General features: G+C 39.8%; 1 protein-coding gene across 1 annotated transcript in view; it reads left to right on the plus strand.

Annotated features, from left to right (window-relative positions):
• Positions 1 to 41: 41 nt before the first annotated feature.
• GVQW3 (GVQW motif containing 3) overlaps positions 42 to 23,274 on the plus strand; it is a 29,032-nt gene continuing 5,799 nt past the window's right edge. Inside the window, exon 1 of the mRNA XM_043482357.1 lies at positions 42 to 1,032. Within this exon, the coding sequence (XP_043338292.1) occupies positions 568 to 1,032 (465 nt within the window). The 5' untranslated portion in view covers positions 42 to 567. The remainder of the gene's footprint in view (positions 1,033 to 23,274) is intronic.

The following is a 23,274-nucleotide window of genomic DNA, read 5'->3' on the forward strand; positions in this document are numbered from 1 at the left end:
GGGCCTGAGCAGGCTGCCGCAGTGCGCCTGCGCGCGGCCTACCCGCGAAGGGAGGGAATGGCGCATGTGGGCGTGTTTCCAGGGAGTCTAGAGGCTCCAAGCCCTCTGCAGCTCCGGTAGGTTTGGCGTGCGCGGGTTTCCGCGGATCTGGAGCGAGCCTGCACGTTACAACACCGATGCGTTGTTTCTTGCTTGTTTAAATTGCCACCACGTAGGCTTCTACTGCAGAAATTGCCTTAGACTCTAAAGAGCCGCAGGCAACGGGACGATCTTGGTGACTGATTTGCACACCCCCATCAGATCTTCGTGCCCGAGTTGGACGCAGACGTGGGTTGTAGGAGATTTCATTTTACCCAGCTTTGCAGCTACACCGTGGCCCCGTTAGCTTCTAGATTGGAAGCCCCAGGGGCTAAAATTCAGAAAAGCAATTACTCTTTTACCTCATGAGGCTTCCAGAGGAGCAAGAATAGCGGCATGATTCCACCTGCACCCCTATAGAGATTTATCCCTCCGTCTTTCCTTCACAGTTGTGGCGTTTTAACGTTCTTGTGTTGCTTAAGCCCCAAAATGAGTGACCGATATCTAGAACAAAGGATTAGCATCAAATTTTGCGTGAAACTGAACAAGTCTGCAAGTGAGACTCACCATCTTTTAAAAGCAGCTTACGGGAATGAAGTCATGTCAAGGGCCAGAGTTTTCGACTGGCACAAAAGGTTTAAAGAAGGACGCGAAGACATTCGAGATGATGCCAGAAGTGGTCGTCCTGTCACCCACCGGACGGATGAAAATATCAAGAAAGTCAAGGACTTGGTCTGTTCGAATAGGCAGTTAACCGTGAGGATGATGGCCGAAGAGTTAAATTTAGATAAAGAAACTGTTAGGCTTATTCTGAAAGAAAACTTGAATATGAGGAAAGTATCTGCAAAAGTTATATCGGGTATTTTGAAGGATGAGCCTAAACCCCGAAAACTTCACTTTTGCTCTGATCTTTCAAAGGAAACTAGGAAAAACAGCTCATGTGTGAGGAGAAAGGTAAGGAGTTCTGAAGCATGCAGTCATCTCCAGTGAGAAGCTGGTGGGGAAATGCCTCTGCCTGTATCCCATCCCCAAATCCGTTCCCCTGCCAGCCAGCTGCTGCAAACTTGTCTTCAACCAGCCTTCCCAGCAGGACAGCTCAGGATTGGTTCACACCGTGGTGAAAGGAATGTGGGGTGGCTGAACCCAAACTGGAAAGCTGCCTAGCAGTTAGGCACCTTCATTTGATGCTCATCTATTTTCAGCTTCTTTACTGCTCCTCTCTGTATGTCCTATCTCTGCTAGTTACTCTTTACTGAACTATTGGGCCAGCTTCGTTGCTGTTTCTCCACAACTTTGAAGAACTTTTGGCTATTGACTTCTGGTACTTGATTGTGCTTGATCTTTTTTTTTGCCCCTTAACAAGTTTTTTCTTCACTGACCAGACCTTAGCTTGATGAGGCTGTCCTCTTCCTTTGTTCTCAGTATTCTGCCTTGGGATCATACAAATGAAAGGTGGGAGCATGACCTCTTGGAGTCTCTCTCTCTCTGTGCCCAGGGAGGCATACTCTGCTGGGAGGACTCCAAAAGAAGGCCTACAGTTCTAACTTGCTTCACAGTCAGGGCCTGAGGTATGATACAGAGGGCAGTGGCATGCTGACATATGGAGCAATGCTAAGGGCCTGTCCAGTCCAAATGACTCAGAGGGAGCCCCTCAGAACTCAGGGGTTAGCCTCCCATCCTGACCTTCTCACAGACCTACCCCTCACAGAAGAGCTGGGTTTGTTTCATTCTAGCTTTGTGGTTTGGATTCCCCTCCACGCACTTCATTTGGGTGTATCCTGTCTCATGGAGAAGGAAGATCTGGTCCTGAAAAATATAATATAAACCAGAGGATTCAGGTCCAGGCTGTGATGTGTATAGAGTAAGAAAAGGTAACACTCTAGACCTTGAATTCAGGCAGTCTTTTGCCTCTGTGCTGATTCCCACATATCAGCTGTTTTTAGTAACTAATACCAACATTGTCAGGTATTTCTTTTTTTTTTTTTTTTGAGCACCTGCAGTGTTTAGAACACTGCTGAGCATTGACAATGTGAGGTTATGAAATAAGATCACCAAGGGCTGGGTGGACTTCATGCATGAGGTGGTTCCTGGGCTGGATCCTTAGGAAATAAGGCACATTTCCATGCAGGTAGAACAGGATGAGGCTTCAAACCTCTTGTCAGTAGGAAAATGAGGACACTATTGGCTGAAATAGCAAAGTCTAAAGAGGAAGATAATAGTGTTGTGCAGAAGATGAACAATTAGATAATTTGCTTCCTGTCCTCCACCCCAAACTCTGTTCTAATAGTTTATAAATTGCTTCCCCTTGAGTCTGTAGGCAAGTTTGTAATAGCCCACTTATTTGATTATCTAATTTTCTCATCAAACCCTCAAAAAAAAAAAGGCAGTCTTTACTAGTTTTAGACTCTTTTATCTCTTCCTGGCTCTCTGCCAGGATTTATGAAGTGGAACTTTTCCCAAATGGATTCCAAGAAATACCACATAGACTGGAAACATCTCAGGATGCCTGGTGGAGGGGTGTGTGTGTGTGTGTGTGTGTGTGTGTGTGTGTGTGTTGGGTAGAGGTGGGGATGGTTAGTAACAGCATTTCACAGAATTGGCCAATGTCTATGTTTTAACCCAAGGATTTTTACATATAATAGCTCCTATTATTTAACTGGTAAGTTAGTAAACAATCCTGGTTGATGGTAGAGGCACAACATTTATTCAACACAGTTGTTTTTAGTTCTTGCACTCTCACCTTCAAAAAATTACAAGTTTACAACCTGTCAGTTTTGAGGCACCCTGAAAACTAGACCTTATCTTGCAAATAAAAGATATTTTTCAGGAAAACTCTAAGCAACAGCTCACAGACGCCTGCCTGCAGAGCAGTTTCTAGGCATTTCATCTCAGGATCATTACATCTTCCTACATCAGATAAAGCCCTGTGCTCCCCATAAGGCCTTTCCAACAAGGACACTGCGCTTCTAGGAAGAAAACCCCACAGCTGGCAACCAGAAGCAGGTAATCAGGAGGGTGAATTCAAATTGTTTCAAGTAGCTGTAATGAGAAAGACTTATTTATTACCTACCTTACTTTAGATCATGTCATAGGCAGTAGTCAGGTTGAGCTATATCACGTGAACCCATTACCCTTTTGCAAGGTCTCTCAGAAAATAATCAATAAGATCATAATACACTCTAGAAAGTGTCAAGTTTGGAGGGAAATAAAAATACTCATGCACACCAAATCATTCACATATGGCTTCTCAGGATCTCTACACCCCATTTTAGAGCATAATCTCTAAGGAGTATCCCCAGACAAGAGAGTTCTCATGTAACAGTACCCCTTTTGTGTCCACCTGTCAAACCTGTTTTATTTCTGACAAGAATTTTGCCTGGCCTGCACCTTGATGCCTAGGCCCCTTGAGCTTTTTTTGATTTTATAATCTCAGGGATCCACCCATCATCAAGCCCCGGGCCCTTGGCCTTGACTTTTCTCAGATATTGCTCAGTTCATTCTCCAGTCTACTCAAGCTCCTCTGCTTCCCTGGGCTTTGTTTTCAAATTCTGGACCACACCTTCCAGTTGCTGCTTTTGACCTCTTTGGTATGCTGACCTTGAATTCCCCTTTTGGTCTTGATTTTCCACTCCACTGCAGCTCTTCTCTCTTCTAATTTTTAGATCCCTCTTTGACTCCCTAGTTCAGCCCTATAAGTCTTTTTTTGTTGTTGTTGTTCATTTATTTTGGCCATGCCATGTGGCTTGTGGGATCTTAGTTCCCCAATAGGGTTTGAACCTGGGCCCTTGGCAATGAGAGTACAGAGTCCTAACCACTGGACTACCAGGGAATTCCTGGCCCTATAGTCTTGAGTAAATAAATTACTCCATCCCTGGCCCCAGATTGCTTTCCTATCCTCAAGAAGAGGGGTGGGGGAACATGGGGAAATGCAATCTTTTTTGTTTGTTTCTAGCCACCTGTCACCCTTAGCCACCAGGGGTTCCACTCCCCAGAGGCAATCAATATTACTAGTTTCTCAAGGCAATTTAGTTATCTCTGGTACTCAGGAATTGTAAAAGGATTTCAGAGGTATAATATGCAAATCCATTCTCCCAGCAACTGTATTTTCCTGGGCAAGAGAAGCTCCATTTAACCATAAGAGATGAAGCCTGGCTCTCTATGGGTTGTCAGGAAGAGCTGGCCATCTGCAAACCTTGAGCATAATTCTCAAGCTCAACACACAATCAGGGAATCTCTTTGGCTTTCAGGCTGATCTTCCCCATCCCTATTATGGTTCAAAATCCACATGGAATGTTATATATGTTATATATATATATATATGTTATATACCATGGCTGCAAGTCTGGGAGGAACACACACTTTCCAGGGCAGATCATCCCATCATTGAGTTTATCCAGTTCTTTCTTCTCCCATTATCCCACCTTCCTTCCACCTGTCTCACTGGTACTAGGATAGAAAGAATAAAATATTCACCAATCTTTGATTTTGAAAAACATGGGTAAGTTCTGCAGTCTTCTGAATTCTGCTCCTGGCTCTGAATTCTCATTGAAATGTCATTGTTTGGGAAGAATGTGTGCCTGGGACCTGCTTTCCAGAATCTTCCTTTCAGATCCGTTTCTTAGCATTCAGACTTGCCTTTGGAGATGCCTAAGTAAATCTGGATGCTGAATGACTTGAAGATGTCAAATACAGGAATGGGGTACTATTGGGAACCGTCTGTCATCATATCACATGTACTGATCAGCCAGCCTGCTATCTGCAGACATCATTGCCAGCAAGTCTCACTGGGCTTGTTGGAATCGGTTACCAGGGTCCTACGTGGCTCACTTTAAGAGTCTTTTATGCTGCTGGGATTGTGTATGTAACCCTGCATTCTCCAACTGTTCCTTAGTTGGATTAGACCTCTCAGATTTTATCAGGCTTTTGCATCCTATATGAGGCCACACTCATGTATTTATCTTCTACTGTCCTCCCTTATCAGGTCCTTAGCAAATCTGTCCCAGTTGTATCACCCCTCTTGCAGTATTAATGTCCAGGAACAAAAATTCTGTAGGGAGAAACTTTAATACCTCTAAGGACACACTTGGATTTGATGAAGAGATCAACAAACTTCTGTAAAGGAAATGTCTTCGGTTGTGTGGGTAACTTTCTCAACATTTTAATGCAAAACCAGACATAGCTAATATGGAAACAGATGAGTGTGGCTGCATCCTAATAAGACTTCATTTATGGAGACTGGTATTTAAACTTCATATATTTTCACATGCCACAAATTTTTTTCACCATTAAGAATATTTTAAAAATTCTAAGCTTGTAGGTCATAGAAAAACAGATGATGGGCCAGATTTGGCCCAAGGACCATAGTATGCTGACCATGGCCTAATGTTTAGAAAGTGTGTTTATAAAAATGACAGATGACTGATCCTTTTCCGTCAATAACATTGTTAATGTTAAGTTGATCTGGCAATATCTGGCAACTTACTACTATAGAAATGGTGGAATACTGAAGGGAATCTTTATGGTGACAGGAGAGTGAACCTGAGCTGAATGATTGACTGTTTTACCTTGACCATATTCTGATTCCCAAGATAAATTTTATGCCATCCTTTACTAAAAATTACAATATACAAACTACTACCTATATTTTGCCCTTGTAATATCTCCAAAAAAAAAAAAAAATTGGCAATACTGAGAATGGTGCCAAGTTATAACCAGTGATAACAGAATGAACTGAAGATAATTCCAAAATTGCCTTGACCATGGATAGCATTTGAGTAAGTTTATTATCAGGAGGTGACAAAACTTATTGAATTACATTTTTTGCATGCTTGTAAAAAAAACTATATATTTGTGTGTGTGTGTGTGTGTGTGTGTGTATATACTTGCAGCTGATGCTAAGCTGTGTCCTTTCAGATGTTTTTTTACTTGTTTTTCTCCCAAAGAGAGCCATATTGTGTCACCTTCATTTAAAATGATTTTCCAAAGTTGAAATAGAATCTCAGGATTGAACAGACATTTGCAAGGGTGTTTAATCCAACCAGTCATGTTTCCTTTGAATCCAGGAGTGGCTAAATACTACAGCTGCTGAAAAACTGCATCTGAAAGAAGATTCTGTGTTAATTCAGCAAATTTTTATTGAGTGGCTCTATGTGCCAGGCACTGTCCTGTGTACCGGGGTGCAGGAATGGACAAAGCAGACACAAGCCTTAGATTTGATGGTCTGAAATCTAATTATATTTCTCTTCACTCTTACAAAATTTCTGTTCCATGTGCTCATACTCACTCTTTTTCAATCGCATACCTGGAGAAAGGTATGACCCTTGTCACAGGCCTCTCTGCTGTGGTCATGATGCCTCTCCAGCTGCATTAATAATTTAAGGACTGTATTATATTTTATTATCCTTTAGACCAGTCTCTATTGGTAGAAAAACACGCTGGCAATGTTGGAAGTGTAAATTGGCAACAGCTTTCTGAAAAGCAATTTGGCAGTATCTATTAGGAACTTTAAAAATGTTTATATCTTCTGATCCTCTAGTTCCACTTCTGGGAATCTGTCCTAAAGAAACAGTCTAAAATGTGGGCAAAATTTATGCTTTAACAATTCAGAAGTCCAACAGTAGAAGGTTGGTTAAGTAAATTACAATATGACTATACAGTAGACTATTATGCAGTCATTATAATTAACATTTGAGTTAAAAAACAGCATGGCAAAATGCTTAGAATGTTAAGTGAAAAGAGTGATACACAAAATTACATACATAAATCCAGAAGTATTTTTCTAAAATATTATTACTTTTATTATCAGAATAAAACAGTAGCACCAAAAGTTAGCAACGGAGAAAGTTGGGCCAAACCATGACTTTGGCCCAGGAACTGTTAACTGGCTGGGTCCACGTAGAGACTGTTTGATACTATTGTGTTGGTAGTAGGAGTGGAACAGAAGTGAAAAGGGCCTTTCTGAAAGGAGAAGGTGACCAGAATCCCTACAGAAATCCCAGGTGGCATGAGAAGACACCATGAATGGCATGTTCCTATTACGTGGTCCTAGGGAGGTAAGGAACACTTATGGATCAAGTATGTTCTGACAAGTGGAAAGGATTTGAAGTACTCTCCTGGGTAAAATTAACCTCATTCTTGCATTCTCTCATACAAAATGAATATTCTTGAGATAGATTTTATTACAGCTGATTCTCTGAAGAATCATTGAGCCATCCATATAATTTCTTTAGGACAGGAATGACTTTCCATGTGCCAAGTCTACCTCCTCCCATACTGGGACACTCAACATGGATGTGCACAAGAATATTGGATATTCTGCCCAGAGAATACCACACACATATTAATGGTCATCTTAATGATGTAACTTACAAACTCTAAGACTCGCAAATATGTTCTGATGGTGTCCAGAATTACTGTGCTTTTATTTATATCTGAAGAGTAATCATGTCATGGTATTTTCAAGTGAGAAATGATGTCGATAATGTCATAGAAGTTGCTCTGTTGGGGAAGTGTGTCTTTCATTGTTACTTTAGCAAAATGTTTATCATTAAAATGCCAAATACATCTCCTTGGTGAATTTCTTATTTTCAAGTGAGTACACAAGGTAAATACATGTTTTATAAGCATCTAGGTTACAGATTTGTCAAGCTGGAAGGCTTCTTCAAGGTCTAAGTCTCTTGGTCTATAGAAAGAACAAAAGAGTGAAACTGGGGTTTTAGTCCTGCTCCTTATCAAGCCATGTGACTTTGGGCAGTTCATTTGCACCGCTGGAGCACTTCAGGTTATTCATCCATAGAAGGAGAATAATAAAACCTACCTCATGGAGGTGTTCATTTGGTTCATTCAGCAAATATTTATTGATTGCATATATGTATCTGACTCTTCTAAACACTGAGACAGCAGTGAACAAGACAAAAAAAAAAATGTTCCTCTTTATGAGCTTACCTTTAAGTAGGGGAGACAGACAAGAAATAAGATAAATAAATGAGTGAAAATATGGTATGTTAGTGATTATTAGATGTGAGGCTTACATTAATGTATGTGAGGTGCCCAGCACAAGATCTGGCTTGTAGTAAGTATTCAACAGAGAGTAATTTCCTTTGCTTCTTCAGTCTTCCTAACAGCTCCTCAGTTAGTCTGTAGCATGGTAGTAATCAGCAAAAGGCCTGACCCAGTGCTTTCTACCTCTTGCCAGTTAATAAAGCCTATTTTGTTTAAGAAGACAAAAGAATTCTTAGAGGTGTGTTTTGCACTTCCTGTGTGGCAAGTTAATCAAGGTGGTGCCTAAACACTGTTGATAAATGTCCTTTTCTGAAACCAGTTGGCAAGGGCCCTTGCCTGGAGCTAGATGGCATTTGTCCACAAAGACAAATGCATAGTGTCTTTGCTCTTTAAGCAAAATGGACTAGGAAACTGTACTGGCTGTTTCTCTTAAAGAAAAGATGTGTGACCTATATCCTGTTCCAAACATTGGAGAACTGGGCAAAGTTTACATTATTTATGGGAAATCAGGGTATTGACTAAAAGCCAGGAAAAAGAAGGTTTAATACTTGTGGTTTCTATATATTTTTTGCCCATTGTAGAAAATTTGGGGAGTTCAGAAATGTTTAAAAAAGCAGCCAAAAGTTCACATCTAGGGTTCAGGAATTCCACCATTTGCGGTGGCTTCTCTTGTTGTGGAACACAGGCTCTAGAACATGGGCTCAGTGATTGTGGCACATGGGTTTAGTTGCTCCACAGCATGTGGAATCTTCCCAGACCAGGGATGGAATCCATGTTCCCAGACCAGGGATCGAACCTGTGTCCCCTGTATTGGCAGGAGGATTCTTATCCACTGCATCACCAGGGAAGCCCCCGAGTGCCTTCTTTAGGCCTGCCTCTGTACTAGGAACAGAGAGTATAGCCCTTGCCCTCTGGCAGTACCAGCCTTGTGGGGTAGGGAAAGGCCAGATGTGGAGACACCCCTGAGAATGGGCTCCTACCTTTGACTGTCAGGCCCTTTCCCCACAAGTCAGCTCTAGAACAAGCTTTTGTAAAGAATTGGGAACAAAAGTTGGAATCGTCACACTTAGGGTGATGGTGGGGATGAGAAAGGGGAGTATAAAGAGGAAAAACACAGAGAGCAGTGGTAACTGCCCGACTGGCGTTGACATCCCCAGCTCCTCTGTGTAAAAGGGCCTTCGGTTCTGTCCTGTGATGTTACCTCTCAGAAGAAACTGGATGTCAGGCTGTGGGCCATCACTCCTGTGGCTTGCTTTAAGAGCCTAATAAGTGAAAATTCAGAATTACAACCCAAATTAGATGAGGAAATTGGCCCAGGGAGATTGAGTGAATTTTCTTGAATCACACATCTAGTTGGTGACAGAGCCAGGATAATAATGAAGGACCCTGAATTTCACTCGGTCCAGTGACTTTTTTTCCATTACTCAGTTGGTAATAATTTCCTTCACTAAAGTGTACATTCTTCAGATGACTTTAAAATAATGGTCACCCTTGCATTTGATAAATATGGTTTATCAGTAACTGATTTACATGCAATTTGGGGAGAACATATTTATGACATAGAAGGTGGTAAAAATGTTTTTCCGTTTTCCTGGGATGTCTGGGCTCTCTCTTCCTTCTCCCAGAGGTGTGTATTCACAAGTAAATGTTGGCATTCTGTCATTCATTTTTTTCCAGATGTTCTTCCCAAGTAGTGTGTTAATGTTTTATGTTTTTAATATTTATCACATTTTTCAAAATCTGGGCACATAAATCTTAATAAAATTCTCAACTATCTTCTCTCTGCTGTCTGAAATTTCTGGGTATATTTATATTCATGACAGTATCTGAAAGCATGAACACTGTCACACCATTAGGGCTTATATTCTTAAACCCTAGATTTGTGTTTCTAGATGTTCTGAAAATTCTTTACACTTCACTTGTAAATGCCACTGTACTGCGCCATGACATTTCCATAGTAACATATATTTCAAACAGGAAAACAGAAGAAGCCCAAGAAAAAGGGAAGGAGGTCTCAAATACAAAATAAAAATTAAAAGTAGACTAAATAAGATGGGGAGGACTATAAATTCTAGTTTGATGTCCCATAAGAATTGAATGTCCTTGGAAGCAACCTAGATGCCCATCAGCAGACGAATGGATAAGGAAGCTATGGTACATATACACAATGGAATATTACACAGCCATTAAAAAGAATTCATTTGAATCAGTTCTAACGAGATAGATGAAACTGGAGCCCATTATACAGAATGAAGTAAGCCAGAAAGATGAAGACCAATACAGTATACTAAAGCATATATATGGAATTTAAAAAGATGGTAATGATAACCCTATATGCAAAACAGAAAAAGAGACACAGATGTACAGAACAGACTTTGAGACTCTGTGGGAGCAGGCGAGGGTGTGATGTTCTGAGAGAATAGCAGTGAAACAAGTGTACTATCAAGGGTGAAACAGATCACCAGCCCAGGTTGGATGCATGAGACAAGTGCTCAGGGCTGGTGCGCTGGGATGACCCAGAGGGATGGGATGGGGAGGGAGGCGGGAGGGGGGATCGGGATGGGGAACACATGTAAATCCATGGCTGATTCATGTCAATGTATGGCAAAAACCACTACAATATTGTAAAGTAATTAGCCTCCAACTAATAAAAATAAATGAAAAAAAAAAAAAAAAAGAATTGACTGTCCTGCAGACCCACTTTAAGGACTGGCAATTTCCACCACCAACAAAGTAGCCCAATCTTGGAGTCACACTTCCTTTGATCCTTACATCCTGTCAAGTCCAGGTCATCCGCCTAACATGTCTCAGTGTCACCTGCTGCAACCAGACAGGTGGTCACCCATCTGTCACATCACTGTTCTGAAGTCCATTCTCTGCAATGCTGCACACATCCTATTTAGTTTGGAATTTGCTTTAAAAAAGCCACAGGCTTTTTGATGCCAGCTTTTTGAGCTTGATTAAGTCACACCCTCTGCCTGGAATCCATCCTTGCTGCTATCCACCTAGCAAACTGCTACTCAGCATTCAAACTTCAGCCTTACCATTGCTGTCCTCCACCCGCTACTTCTTGGTAAAGCAGACCCCACAATGTACAGTGCCCATTCTTATGTCAAGGAAACCATAACACTTATCTGAACTTAATTGTTTGCAGCATGTTTTTCCTCCCCTACCAACCCATGAACTTAAAAGCCAAAACCACATTTGATTTTGAAATCAAATTTGATTTGAAATACTCTCTGTATTTCTTGCATCCAGAATAAAGCTTGCCTGGAGCTGTTCAATAAATGTTTGATAGATGAATGAAAGAATAGACTTTTATGGAAATTGCTTTTTTGTGTGTGATTAAATTCACCATTTTAACCAAAGTGTGCATTTCAGTAGCATTTGGCACGTTCACGGTGTTGTGTGATCATCACCACTGTCTAGTTCCAGAACATTCCAAAAGCAAATTTTGTATCCATCAACTATTCACTCATTTAACCACTTCTTCAGCCCCTGGCAACCACTAATCAACTTTATGTCTATGGATTTGCCTATGCTTGGCATTTGAAATAAATGGAATCATGCAACATGTGGCCTTTGTGTTGGCTTTTTTGACCTAGCATAATGTTTGCTAAGTCATCCATGTTGTAGCATGCATCAGAACTCTATACTTTTTAGGGCTGAGTAACAGTCTATCGTATTGATATACCACATCTTCTTTATCTATTGATGTTTAAATGTCTGATAGACGTTTAGATTGTTTCCACCTTTTGACTATTACGAATAGTGCTGCTATGAACATGTATGTACAAGTTTTTGTTTAAACATTTGTTTTTAATTTTCCTGAGTATACACGTAGGAATGGAATTGCTGGGTAATATGGTATTACATGTTTAACTTACTAAGGAACCACCTGACTTTTCCACAACAATTACACCATTTTATGTTACCACCAACAATGTACAAGGTAAGGGTTTCAATTTGTCCACATTCTCTCCAACACTTCATTTCTTACTCTATCCGTGCTAATGAGTGTGAAGTGATATCTTTTGATTTTGATTCCCATGTCGCTAATAACTGGTAGGATACTGAGCATGTTTTCATGTATTTTTTGGCCCTTGTGTATATTTTCTTTGGGGAAATGTTAATTCAGGTCTTTTGCCCATTTTATTTGGGTCATTTATCTTTTTGTTGTTGAGTTGTAAGAGTTCTTTATATATTCTGGATACTAAACCCTGATCGGGTACATGCTTTGCAAATACTTCCTGCCATTTTGTGGATTGTCTTTTTATTTATAAAATTGCTTAATTTAATTTTATTTTTTTTTGGCCACATTGCATGGTTGTGGCATCTTAGTTTCCCAACCAGGGCTCAAACCAGTGCCCCCCTGCAGTGAAAGAGCAGAGTCCTAACCACTGGACCACCAAGGAATTTCCATGGATTGTCTCTACTTTCTTGAAGGTGTCCTTTGATGCACAAATTTTTTTTTAATTTTGATGAAGTCTAGTTGATCTATTTTTTTCTTGGTTGCTTATGCTAAGAAAACATTGCCAAATCCAAAGCCATGAGGATTTACCCCTATGTTTTCTCCCAAGAGTTCTATAGTTTTAGCTCTTATATTTAGATATTTGATCCATTTTGAGTTTGGTTTTGTATATAGTGTGAGATGAATGCCCACTTTCATACTTTCACATGTGGATGTCCAGTTGTCTTTACATCATTTGTTGAAAAGACTGTTCTTTCCCTATTTTCACATTTGTTTTTGAAAAATATTTTCAAATTATAAGTAAACAATTCTTTTTTTCTTTCTTTCCATATTTGAAAGATTTTGCTTCACTATCTTCTGAGTTAATTCTTACCTTTGTTCCTCTGTATGTACTGTTTTCTCTCTTGCTGCTCTTCAGACTTTATCATGGACCTTCACAATTTTATTAAGATATACCTGGTGTAGTTTTTGTCATGTTTCTTGTGCTTGAGGTTCATTGGGATTCTTGAATGTGTGGTCCTAAAGTTTTCATCAAATTTGGAAAATTTTTGTCTATCATTTCTTTCAAAAATTTTTTTGCCCCTCCTTCCTTTAAGGTCTCCAATTACATATATACTAGTCCACTTGAAGTTGTTCCTTAACTCAATGATGCTCTGTTCAATATTTTCTGTCTTTTTTTCCCTCTTGTGTCTTTTTGTGTAGTTTTTACTGCTATGTCTCCAAGTCTATGAATCCTTTCTTCTGAAATACCTAATTTATTTTTATTTCATTTAATGTACTTCTCATCTGTAGTTTCTATCCCAAGGAATTTGGTTTGGGTTTTTTTTTTTGTTTTTTTTTTTAAGTAGCTTTCTAGTTTTGGAATAATTTTAGAATCATAGAAAATCGGCAAAACATTCCACATGCCTCTCATCCAGTTTCAGTTTCTTCTAATGTTACTTTCTTACATTACCATAATACACTTATCAAAACTAAGATATCAGTATTGGTGCATTAATAGTAAATAATTAACACATTTTACTCAGATTTCAACACTTTTTCCATTAATGTCTTTTTTATGTTCGAAGAATGAGCTGAAGATGTCACATTTCATTTAGTTGTTGTGTCTTCTCTTCTCACCCACTACAGTTTCTCAGTCTTTTGTTTGTTTGTTTGTTTTTAATGACTTTGAAAATTTTGAGGCGTACCGGTCATGTATATTATAGACTATCCTTACTTCAGATTTGTCTGATGTTTTCCTCATGATTAGACTGCAGTTGTGGGTTTTGGGAAAGAATAACATAGAAGTGAAGGGTCCTTATTATTACATTAAATTAGAGGGCACATTATATCCACATTTCATCATAGGTGATGTTATTTTAATCGCTTGGTTAAGGCAGTTTTGCAGATTTTCCTACTGTAATGTTACTGTTCTTTTCTTCCCATACTTTCTTCTTTAGAAGCAAATCACTGAGTTCAGGCCACATTCAAGGAGAGGGGAGTGATTAAGTTCCACCTCTTATGGTGGGGGTAGTATCTACATATATTATTCAGACTTCTTCTATATGGAATAGTAGTTATTAATATATTTTCTCCCCAATTTATTTATTTATTCAATGACTGGTTTATGTCAGTTTGGACTCATGTGTACTTATTTAACATTTTGGATTATAATTCAATACTATTTTATTTATTTTATTGCTCAAATGGTTCCAGCTTTTGTCACTGGATGCCCTTTAAGATTGATTTCTGTGTCTCTTTGATATGGTCCATCCTTTCATTTTCATAACACTTCCTTACTTTCTACTATTGCATTATGCTCCAAGATCATCTTACATTTTCCCTCTTCCAGATCTGTAATCAACCATCTCTCTAAAGTCATTTGGTTCCTTTTCTTGGAGAATGGTGTTTTGAAACCAAGACACTGGTTGTAGGGAAGTCCCTGGGTCTTTTTTGTGTTGTCCATGACTCTATTATCAAGCCCACTCTTTTCTGTAGTTTCTTGATCATGTGGAATATAATTATAACTATTTTAAAGTCCTTATCTCCTCATTCTACCTATCTTAATCAGTTTTAGGTGACTGATTTTTCTCCTTTCATTATGGGTCCTTTTATATGGGTCCTTTGGCTTTTGGAAAAGAGATTTTTGGCTGTTATTTTTAAACTTTGTTAGATGAGACTAGAGCAACTAAGTTATCCTAGGGCTAAATTTGCCCCACTATTGTGATGAAGCCCATCTGATGTCTTATTATTTATGCCTTGCCACTCTTAATGTTGGGAACAGGCACTGGACCTCTGTGATATTCAAGAATTATTCCTTCTAATTCTTTTGGATGATTCTTTTTCTGGATTCAGGTAGTTTTCTCACATGCATGCTGAAGATTCAAGGTGGACCCTCAGCAGATAACCAGAGCTTCCTTTCTGTTCATCTCTCTTTTTTTTTGGCGTTCTTCTCTGTGAACTCACCACCTTAACCACCCCAGACTCCCCACTCCATCTCCTCAACTCAGGGAAACTATTGAGTTCTGCCTGCGTTTGCTCTCTCGGTACCAAGGCTAGGAAATCCTCTCCAGGAGGAAAGCAGAGATAATCATAGGGCTTACTTCACTTATTTCCATCTTTTAGGAATCACTATGTTTAGTTACCTGATATCCAATGTCTTAAAAATCATTGTTTCATATATTTTGTCCAGAAATAGGTCTAATCCCTATTACTACATCTTGGCCAGAAGCAACACAGAAAATTAATAGAGCTAGGGCTTATAATTAGCTCAAGGGTGTGCATACCATAAAACTTAAAGATGTAATATATATAGTGGTTAAGAGTATGGACTCTGGAAAAAGACTGCCTGGATTCAGATTCTAGTTTTCCATCTTACTAGCTATTGTCAACTACAAATTGGCACTTGCTGTCTACACGGATTAAATCATGTGCTGCTGCAGCTGCTGATTTTCAGCACTCCCTGAAAGGAGCTCAGAGTGGAGAGCAGAAATGAGGCACTCTGTACTCCAGGAAACACTGGCAGAACAAGCCTTCAGATATTTGGATATTTTTAGGAGCTGATTTTATGAGCCCAATTCTTATATCTCCTCATTTCTAGAAAAGCACTAAAACCCTTCATGGTGATGACTTCTCCTCATGACTAGCAAAATCCTTCTGCAAAAAAATATGTGCTTGATTGCATGTAGTTTCCCTTCACCAAAATCACATATATATTGGCCTTCCCCTCTGCCTCTCTGGAGCAGTTTCTCAGAGCTATCTAAGATGCTGTCTCCCAGGTGATAGTCCTCATTTTGCCCCAAATAAAACGACTCACAACTCTAATGTTGCGCATTTATTTTTTTTAAAACCCTGGGCCAGTTATATAATCTTTCTGGGTCTCAATTTCCTCATCTTTAAGGGAAGATCTTAATGATCCTATCTCATTGGAATGAGATGAGGGTTAAATAGATTAGTACATGGAAAGCATTTGGAACAGTGCTAGGTTCAGAGCAAGCATTCAATAAATATTAGCTATTATTATTCTGAATACAGTAGTCTCGCCCTTTTATTTGCAGGGGATGTATTCCAAGACCCCCAGTGGATGCTTGAAACCACAAGTAATGTGAACCCTATATGTACTGTTTTCCTATACACACGTATTTATGATAAAACTTAATAAATTAGGCACCATAAGAGATTAACAACAACAACAATGAATAACAAAATAGAATAATTATAATGAGGTACTATAATAAAAAATATGTGAATATGGTCTCTCTCAAAATATATTATGTCCTGTACTCACTGTATGGTGTAAGATGATAAAATTTCTGTGTGATGAGATTAAGTGAGGTGAGTGAAGTTGATATTGTGATGTATCGCTAGGCTACTACTGACCTTCTGATGCGTTGATGAGAATCATCTGCTCCAGGTGATACTGGATTGAGAACTATGACAATGTTGATGGTTGGATGTCAGGAACGAATGACATTATGGTTGGGGATCCTGGATAGAATAGAGCAGGCAGCATGAGATTTTATTAAGCTACTCAGAATAGAATGCAATTTAAAACTTATGAATTATTTCTAGAATTTTCCACTTAGTATTTTCTGACTATAGTTGACCACAGGTAACTAAAACTGTGGAAAGCAAACAGCAGACAAAGGAGAACTACTGTACTTACTAAAAGTAGCTAGCAAGCTTGGCTGTGAGTTCTCTACTGACCCTAGTAAAGTGGAAATTGGTTACTTGATTTAGTGTTCATACAATACATACAAACTTGTATAAGAGACATACAGATTTCAGAATATTTCCTCCCAATATTCCTCACAAAGAGGTTACAGTGTGTGCCTAGAATAATATTCCATCCAGAAGGAGTTTCCCAGGATTCTGTCTTTACCATCCCTCCAAATAGCCGATAACCTCTCACCAGAGCTCAGTTCAGTAAAAGTAATTCCACTGGTACTGAAATATTGTAGTACTTTTGGTCTGGTTTGCTGCTGCTGCTAAGTCGCTTCAGTCGTGTCCGACTCTGTGCGACCCCATAGATGGCAGCCCACCAGGCTCCCCCATCCCTGGGATTCTCCAGGCAAGAATACTGGAGTGGGTTGCCATTTCCTCCTCCAATGCATGAAAGTGAAAAGTGAAAGTGAAGTTGTTCAGTCGTGTCCCACTCGTAGCGACCCCATGGACTGCAGCCCACCAGGCTCCTCCATCCATGGGATTTTCCAGGCAAGAGCACTGGAGTGGGATGCCATTGCCTTCTCCGTTGGTCTGGTTTAATCCAACAATAAAATGTATAGTGTCAACATGAAACTCCTAAACCACATGTCATCTGGGCAGTTCTCCATAAATATAGGGGGATCAATTAGGAACCAATTACAATGGTTCAGGCAAGACAACTAAAGCCTGAGCCAAAGAATTAACTCCAGGATGAAAGGGTGTTGGCAGGAAACCAGCCCACTTTACAGTGAGAATCCACAATGCTTGGCAATTAACTCAGTGTAGAGCTACAGGAAGGAGGAATTTTCAAGGCCCAGGAATGGAAGTATGGAAAGATAGAAAGAAAAAGTGATCTTTGTGTTGCTCAAATCTTCTATAGCCTTACAAATATTTTGTCTTCTTACTCTATCAGCTACTGAGGGAGATGTGTCAAAATCTCCCACTATGTGGATTTGTCCATTTCTCCTTGTAATTCTGTCTTATATATTTGGAGGCAATATTTCCAGTTGGAACAAATATGTTCTGGTCATTATATCTTCCTGGTGAACTGTCCCTTTTATCATTAAGGCATTTGACTCTATCCCTAACAATGCTTTTTGACTTAAAATCTATTATTGTTGCATTATTTCATTTTGTATTTGCCTAGTATATCTTCCCCATCCTTTTAACACTTCTGTGTCCTTAACTTTTGAATGCATTCTTGTAACCAACATACAGCTGGATTTTTTAAAATCCAATCTAAGAATCTTTGTCTCATAAGCATGTTTACATTTCTTTTCATTTTGATATATTGGAGATATCTTCCCCCTTTGTTTTGTCATTTGCTACGTGTTTTATTTGCTTTATTCTCTTATCCTGCCCTCTTTTACTTTGGTTATTTTCTTTACCCCCTTTTTAGTCTCACTAGTGGTTTGGAAATTATCCTTTCTAATTATATTCCTTCAGTGGATATTCCTCCCTTACTAATGTGCATACTCAACCTAACATTGTTAAGTTAATCACTAGGTCATTGTGAGGATTTCAGGAACTTTAGAATTCTTTAATTCTGCTCTCCAGCCCCTTCTATCTTCCAGGTAATTTGGTTTTCAGTATTTTGGTTCCAACTTACTTTTAACCACTCAACTCCCTCCATTAGATGTTTTAACAGCCAGTATTTATTCAGATTTACAAACACACATACCAATTTCTCTGCCTACCTTTCTTTATTTCTTTCTCATTTTAACTTTTTATTTCACGTTGGAGTATAGTTGGTTAACATGTTTTGTTAGTTTCAGATGTACAGCAAAGTGATTCAGTTATACATATATCTAGTCTTTTTCAAATTATTTTCCCATTTAAGTTGTTACAACACTGAATAGAGTTCCCTGTGCTATAGAGTAGATCATTGGTGGTCATCCATTTTAAACATAGCAGTGTGTACATGTCAGTTCCAAACTCCCTAACTACCCCTTCCTCGTTCCCCAAGTCCTTTCTTGCATACAATAAAATTCACCCTTTTACAGTTACAATTCAATAATTTTCAGCATATTCACAAGATTGTGCAACCACCACTATCCCCCAAAGAAATCTGATACTCATTACTGGTATTACCCCCTACCTCCTATCCCTACACCCTCAGTTCAGTTCAGTTCCGTTGCTCAGTTGTGTCCAACTCTTTGCAACCCCATGGACTGCAGCATGCCAGGCTTCCCTGTCCATCACCAACTCCTGGAGCGTCCTCAAACTCATGTCCATTGAGTCAGTGATGCCATCCAACCATCTCATCCTCTGTCATCTCCTTCTCCTGCCTTCAATCTTTCCCGGCATCAGGGTCTTTTCCAATGAGTCAGTTCTTCGCATTAGGTGGCCAAAGTATTGGAGTTTCAGCTTCAGCATCAGTTCTTCCATTGTATATTCAGGACTGATTTCCTTTAGGATGGACTGGTTGGATCTCCTTGCAGTCCAAGGGACTCTCAAGAGTCTTCTCCAACACCACAGTTCAGAAGCATCAATTCTTCCGCGCTCAGCTTTCTTTCCCTAGCCCCTGGTAACCATTAATCTACTTCCTGTCTCTACGGATTTGCCTATTCTGTATATTTCATATAAATGGAATCATATAGTGTATGGCTTTTCATGTCTAATTTCTTTCATTTAGCACAATGTTTTCAAGATTCATTCATGTTAGAATATGTACTTCAGTTCTTCATTCCTTCTTATGCCTTAATAATACTCCATTGTATGGATAAACTACATTTTGTCTGTTCACTAGTTGGTGGACATTTGACTTATTTCTACTTTTTAGCGACTATACATAACACTGCTATGAACATTTGTATCTAAGTATTTTTGTGGACATATGTTTTCAGTCCTCTTGGACATATACCTAGCAGTGGAAACCATTATTGCTTATATTCAGCACTGTGCTGATGCATGCTAAGTCACTTCAGTTGTGTCCAACTCTTTGCAACCCCATGGACTTAGCCTTCCAGGCTCCTCTGACCATTGGGATTCTCCAGGCAAGAATACTGGAGTGGGTAGCCATGCCCTCCTCCAGCAGATCTTCCCATCCCAGGAATTGAACCCACATCTTTTATGTCTGTCTCCTGCACTGGCCGGCGGATTTTTTTTTATCAGCAGGGACACCTGGGAAGCCCCACGTGCTGATAGATAGTAACAATCAGCTCTCATATGGTAGGGAGTAAGGGAGTCTTTTTTTTTTTTTTTTTTTAATTCTTTTTGGCTGCACTGGGTCTTCCTTACTGCATGCAGGCTTTCACTAGTTGTGGAGAGCAGGAGCTACTCTCTAGTTACAAAGCACTGAGCTTCTCATTGTGGTGGCTTCTCTTTGTGCAGAGTATGGGCTCTCGGGGTCACAGGTTTCAGTAGTCTTGGTGCATGGACTTAGTTGCCCTGTAGCATGGGGAATCTTCCCAGACCAGGAATCAAATCCTTGTCCCCTGCATTGACAGGTGGGTTCTCATCCATTGTCCAAAGGGAGAAGTCCAAAGGTAGTCTTGATTTGTAGCATTTGTTGATCTCTGAGGTGCTCAAGCTATACTCAAGCTAGCAATATGACAATCACTGAAATCTGGAGAAAGGGAAAAGATGCCCAGCAGCACACCATTACACCTTATTTCAACCATACAGATACGAGAGATATAAATAACCTCAAGAGGATAGATAGTAGCAAAGTTGTAGTAAAATAATTAAGAAGTGATACATTGTGAGGATTTTAAAGCTTTATTTTAAAGTAATTCATTTAAGTGTAAGTTTGTGTGATTTAACTTTTAGCAATGACTGTTTAACATCCAGTTCTCAAAATTCCTGAAATTTTAAGAATCGGCTCTTTGGGCTGCTGTGAACTGACTCTAGCACCTTGCTTGCATCCCCCTCCTTACATCTAACTTATTTTTCTGGACTGAATTATTTTCTTCTTACTGAAATGTATCCACTCATTTTCTTTCAGCAAAGTTTGTGTAAGGTAAACTCATCATCTTCACTTGTCCGCAAATCGCTGAAAATTTGGTGTCACTTATGAATTTAACTTGTACAGAATTGTAGTTTGAGGTTTATTCTTTTTCCACGTTTTGAAGATATTATCCTCTTGTATTCTGGTTTCCATTGTTGCTGATGAAAAGGCTGCTGTCATAGTTAACATCCCTTTTGGTAATCTGGCCCTTTTCACTGAGGGCTTTTATAGTTTTCTCTTTGCCTTGTGGTTTTGCAGTTTCATCAGGGTATGACTAGTTATGAAATTGTTGGTTCTGTTTCCCTGGAGAACCCTGACTTATATAGCTGTAATATTTTTAATAATGATTTTCCATCATTCCCTCTATTAAATCTTTCTGGAATTCCTATTAAACATCTGCCTGACTTTCTCTTTTTATCGCTCATATCTCTTAAATTCTTATTCAGGTTTTTTATCTCTTTTCTCTCTTTTTATTCTGTTTTGGGTAATTTCCTCAAATTTTTCTTCTAAGTCTCCCTCTTCAGCTAGATCTATAGGTAGTTTAATATCCTCTGAGTTTTTAATTTCAGTGGCAGTGTCTTTTATTTCAGGAAGTTCTACATGGTTGTTTTTTAAATCTCCCCACTCTTTTCCTCTTATACTATTCTGTTATTTTATTATGGCTTCTATTGCTTCTCTTATATCTATTTTAATCATCCTAATTCATAATCTCTTTCAGATGGTTCTGTTTTTACCCTTTTTCTTTCTAGTTTGTTATGTCGATTGACTCTCCATTCTGCTCATTTCTTTCCTAATGGGGTTCATGTTTTTTGTGAGCATCTTCATCAAGGATTGCTTTTTCTAGTGGATCTGCAAGCCCTGAATTGTTAAGCAACCCGCAGAGCTATTTTGAATTCGCTTCAGCCTAAACCTAAGAATTTTAATAGGTCTTACTTCAGCCCTAATCCAAGAATTTTATGTTAACTTATCTCAGTAGCTGTTTTCACATGCAGGTAGAGTAAATTTAAACCCCCCATAGCATTTGGCAGTGATTAGAGTTTCTGTTTCTCATGAGTGCCATTTTTTTCCCTACCCCAGGCCTCATCAGACATATAGCTTCCTTGAACTTCTCTGACCTTGGGATAGAGTTTTGCTAGTCTTCTTTTCATGGAAGGGGACAGAGCTTCCAATGTCAGGGCTTTCTGCAGTGGGCTCTGTTCCAACTTTCTTACTTGTCCAGGACCGAAGCTCCATCTCTACTCCTTACTGTACAGTGTAACCCTGGCCTGCAGCTCTCAGGATCTATAACTAAGTGTGAAATCTCTGTGGCAGCTCAGGCATGTCACCTGTGCCCTGTTATGGCTTTGAGTTTTCCATTTCTTTTTCCTTTCTTATATCTAGAGATTCCTCTTTATATTTTTTTTCAAAATTGGCAATAAAAATATAACTTGTCTGTTATAGCTCATACAACATCTCCACGTGTCTATAGTTGGGGGGAGAACCCATCTATGTTAGGATAATTGGTCATGTTTCAAAGTTTCTCAGATCAGAAACAAGCATCCTATGAGGAAGACATTTATTGTCTCCATTTTGTGAGTGAGAAAACTGAAACTCAGAATGGTTGTCTACATTGCCAAAGCCATAAAACTTTAAATGGGATTTTTGTCCAGTCTATTTGCAGAATCCCATGCAAGATATATAAGCATCTTCAAGGTGACTTGGTACCACTGGCTTCTTTCCATTATTGACTTTTATGGATAATTCATCTCTGGCATTTTGCTGAAGCAAATACTCTGTAAAAGATTCTTCCTGCTTCTTTAGGTAAGGCTGTTTAGAAGAGAAGGGAAGGGAGTACAATGCAGGTCATGGAAGCCGGGCTGTCCTGAGCCTGAGAGCCCTTGGTAGGAGCATTTGCCTGGGAGGAGGTGGAAGCCAACAGGCATTTCTGCCGCCATCCAGAAGCACCCCCAAACTCACTCGTGCAGTGGGTAGTGAAGGGGACATACCGAGGGTCCCGCACGTTGTCTCTGGCTTGCCTCTGGAAAAAGGAAGAAGCCCCAGCAATGGCAAGACTTGCCTGTAAATTTTGCTGAGTTTAGGGATGTCTCAGCAGAGACCATCACACTCTGAAGCTTTTCGCTTTGCTCCATAGACTAGCACACCTCTTGCCCTGTGCGTCCTGCACAGAACCTGGCCCTGAGTGGGTGCCCTAAAAAGGTGATATGGATCAATGAGTGTAACTGAGGAAAAAGAGGACAGGTCAAATATTTACAGTGGTGGGACCTAATGAAGTGGACTGGTTACACAGGTGATAAGATAGGGGATGGAGAGGCAGCCCAGAGCTTAGGGAAACCACTGCTGTCCATAAATCAAAGGGGCAGAGGGAGGAAGCAGTCTCACAGAGTATGGGGAGCCAGGAGATGGAAGCCAGGAGCCATGTGGTCAGAAGCTTGAACCCTAGCACTGGGAGCAGGAGCCATTGAAAATGTGCAGCCAGAAATGCCACTGAGGCAGATGGTGGTGGGGGGCAGGAGGCAAAAAACATCCCAGCCTCTTCCTTCCCACCCCCACCTAGCTCCAATCTCCTGCTAGTATGATACTTTCCCTAGGCCAA

The sequence above is a fragment of the Cervus canadensis genome, chromosome 11, assembly GCF_019320065.1.
Source record: "Cervus canadensis isolate Bull #8, Minnesota chromosome 11, ASM1932006v1, whole genome shotgun sequence".
Classification (NCBI taxonomy): Eukaryota; Metazoa; Chordata; class Mammalia; order Artiodactyla; family Cervidae; genus Cervus; species Cervus canadensis.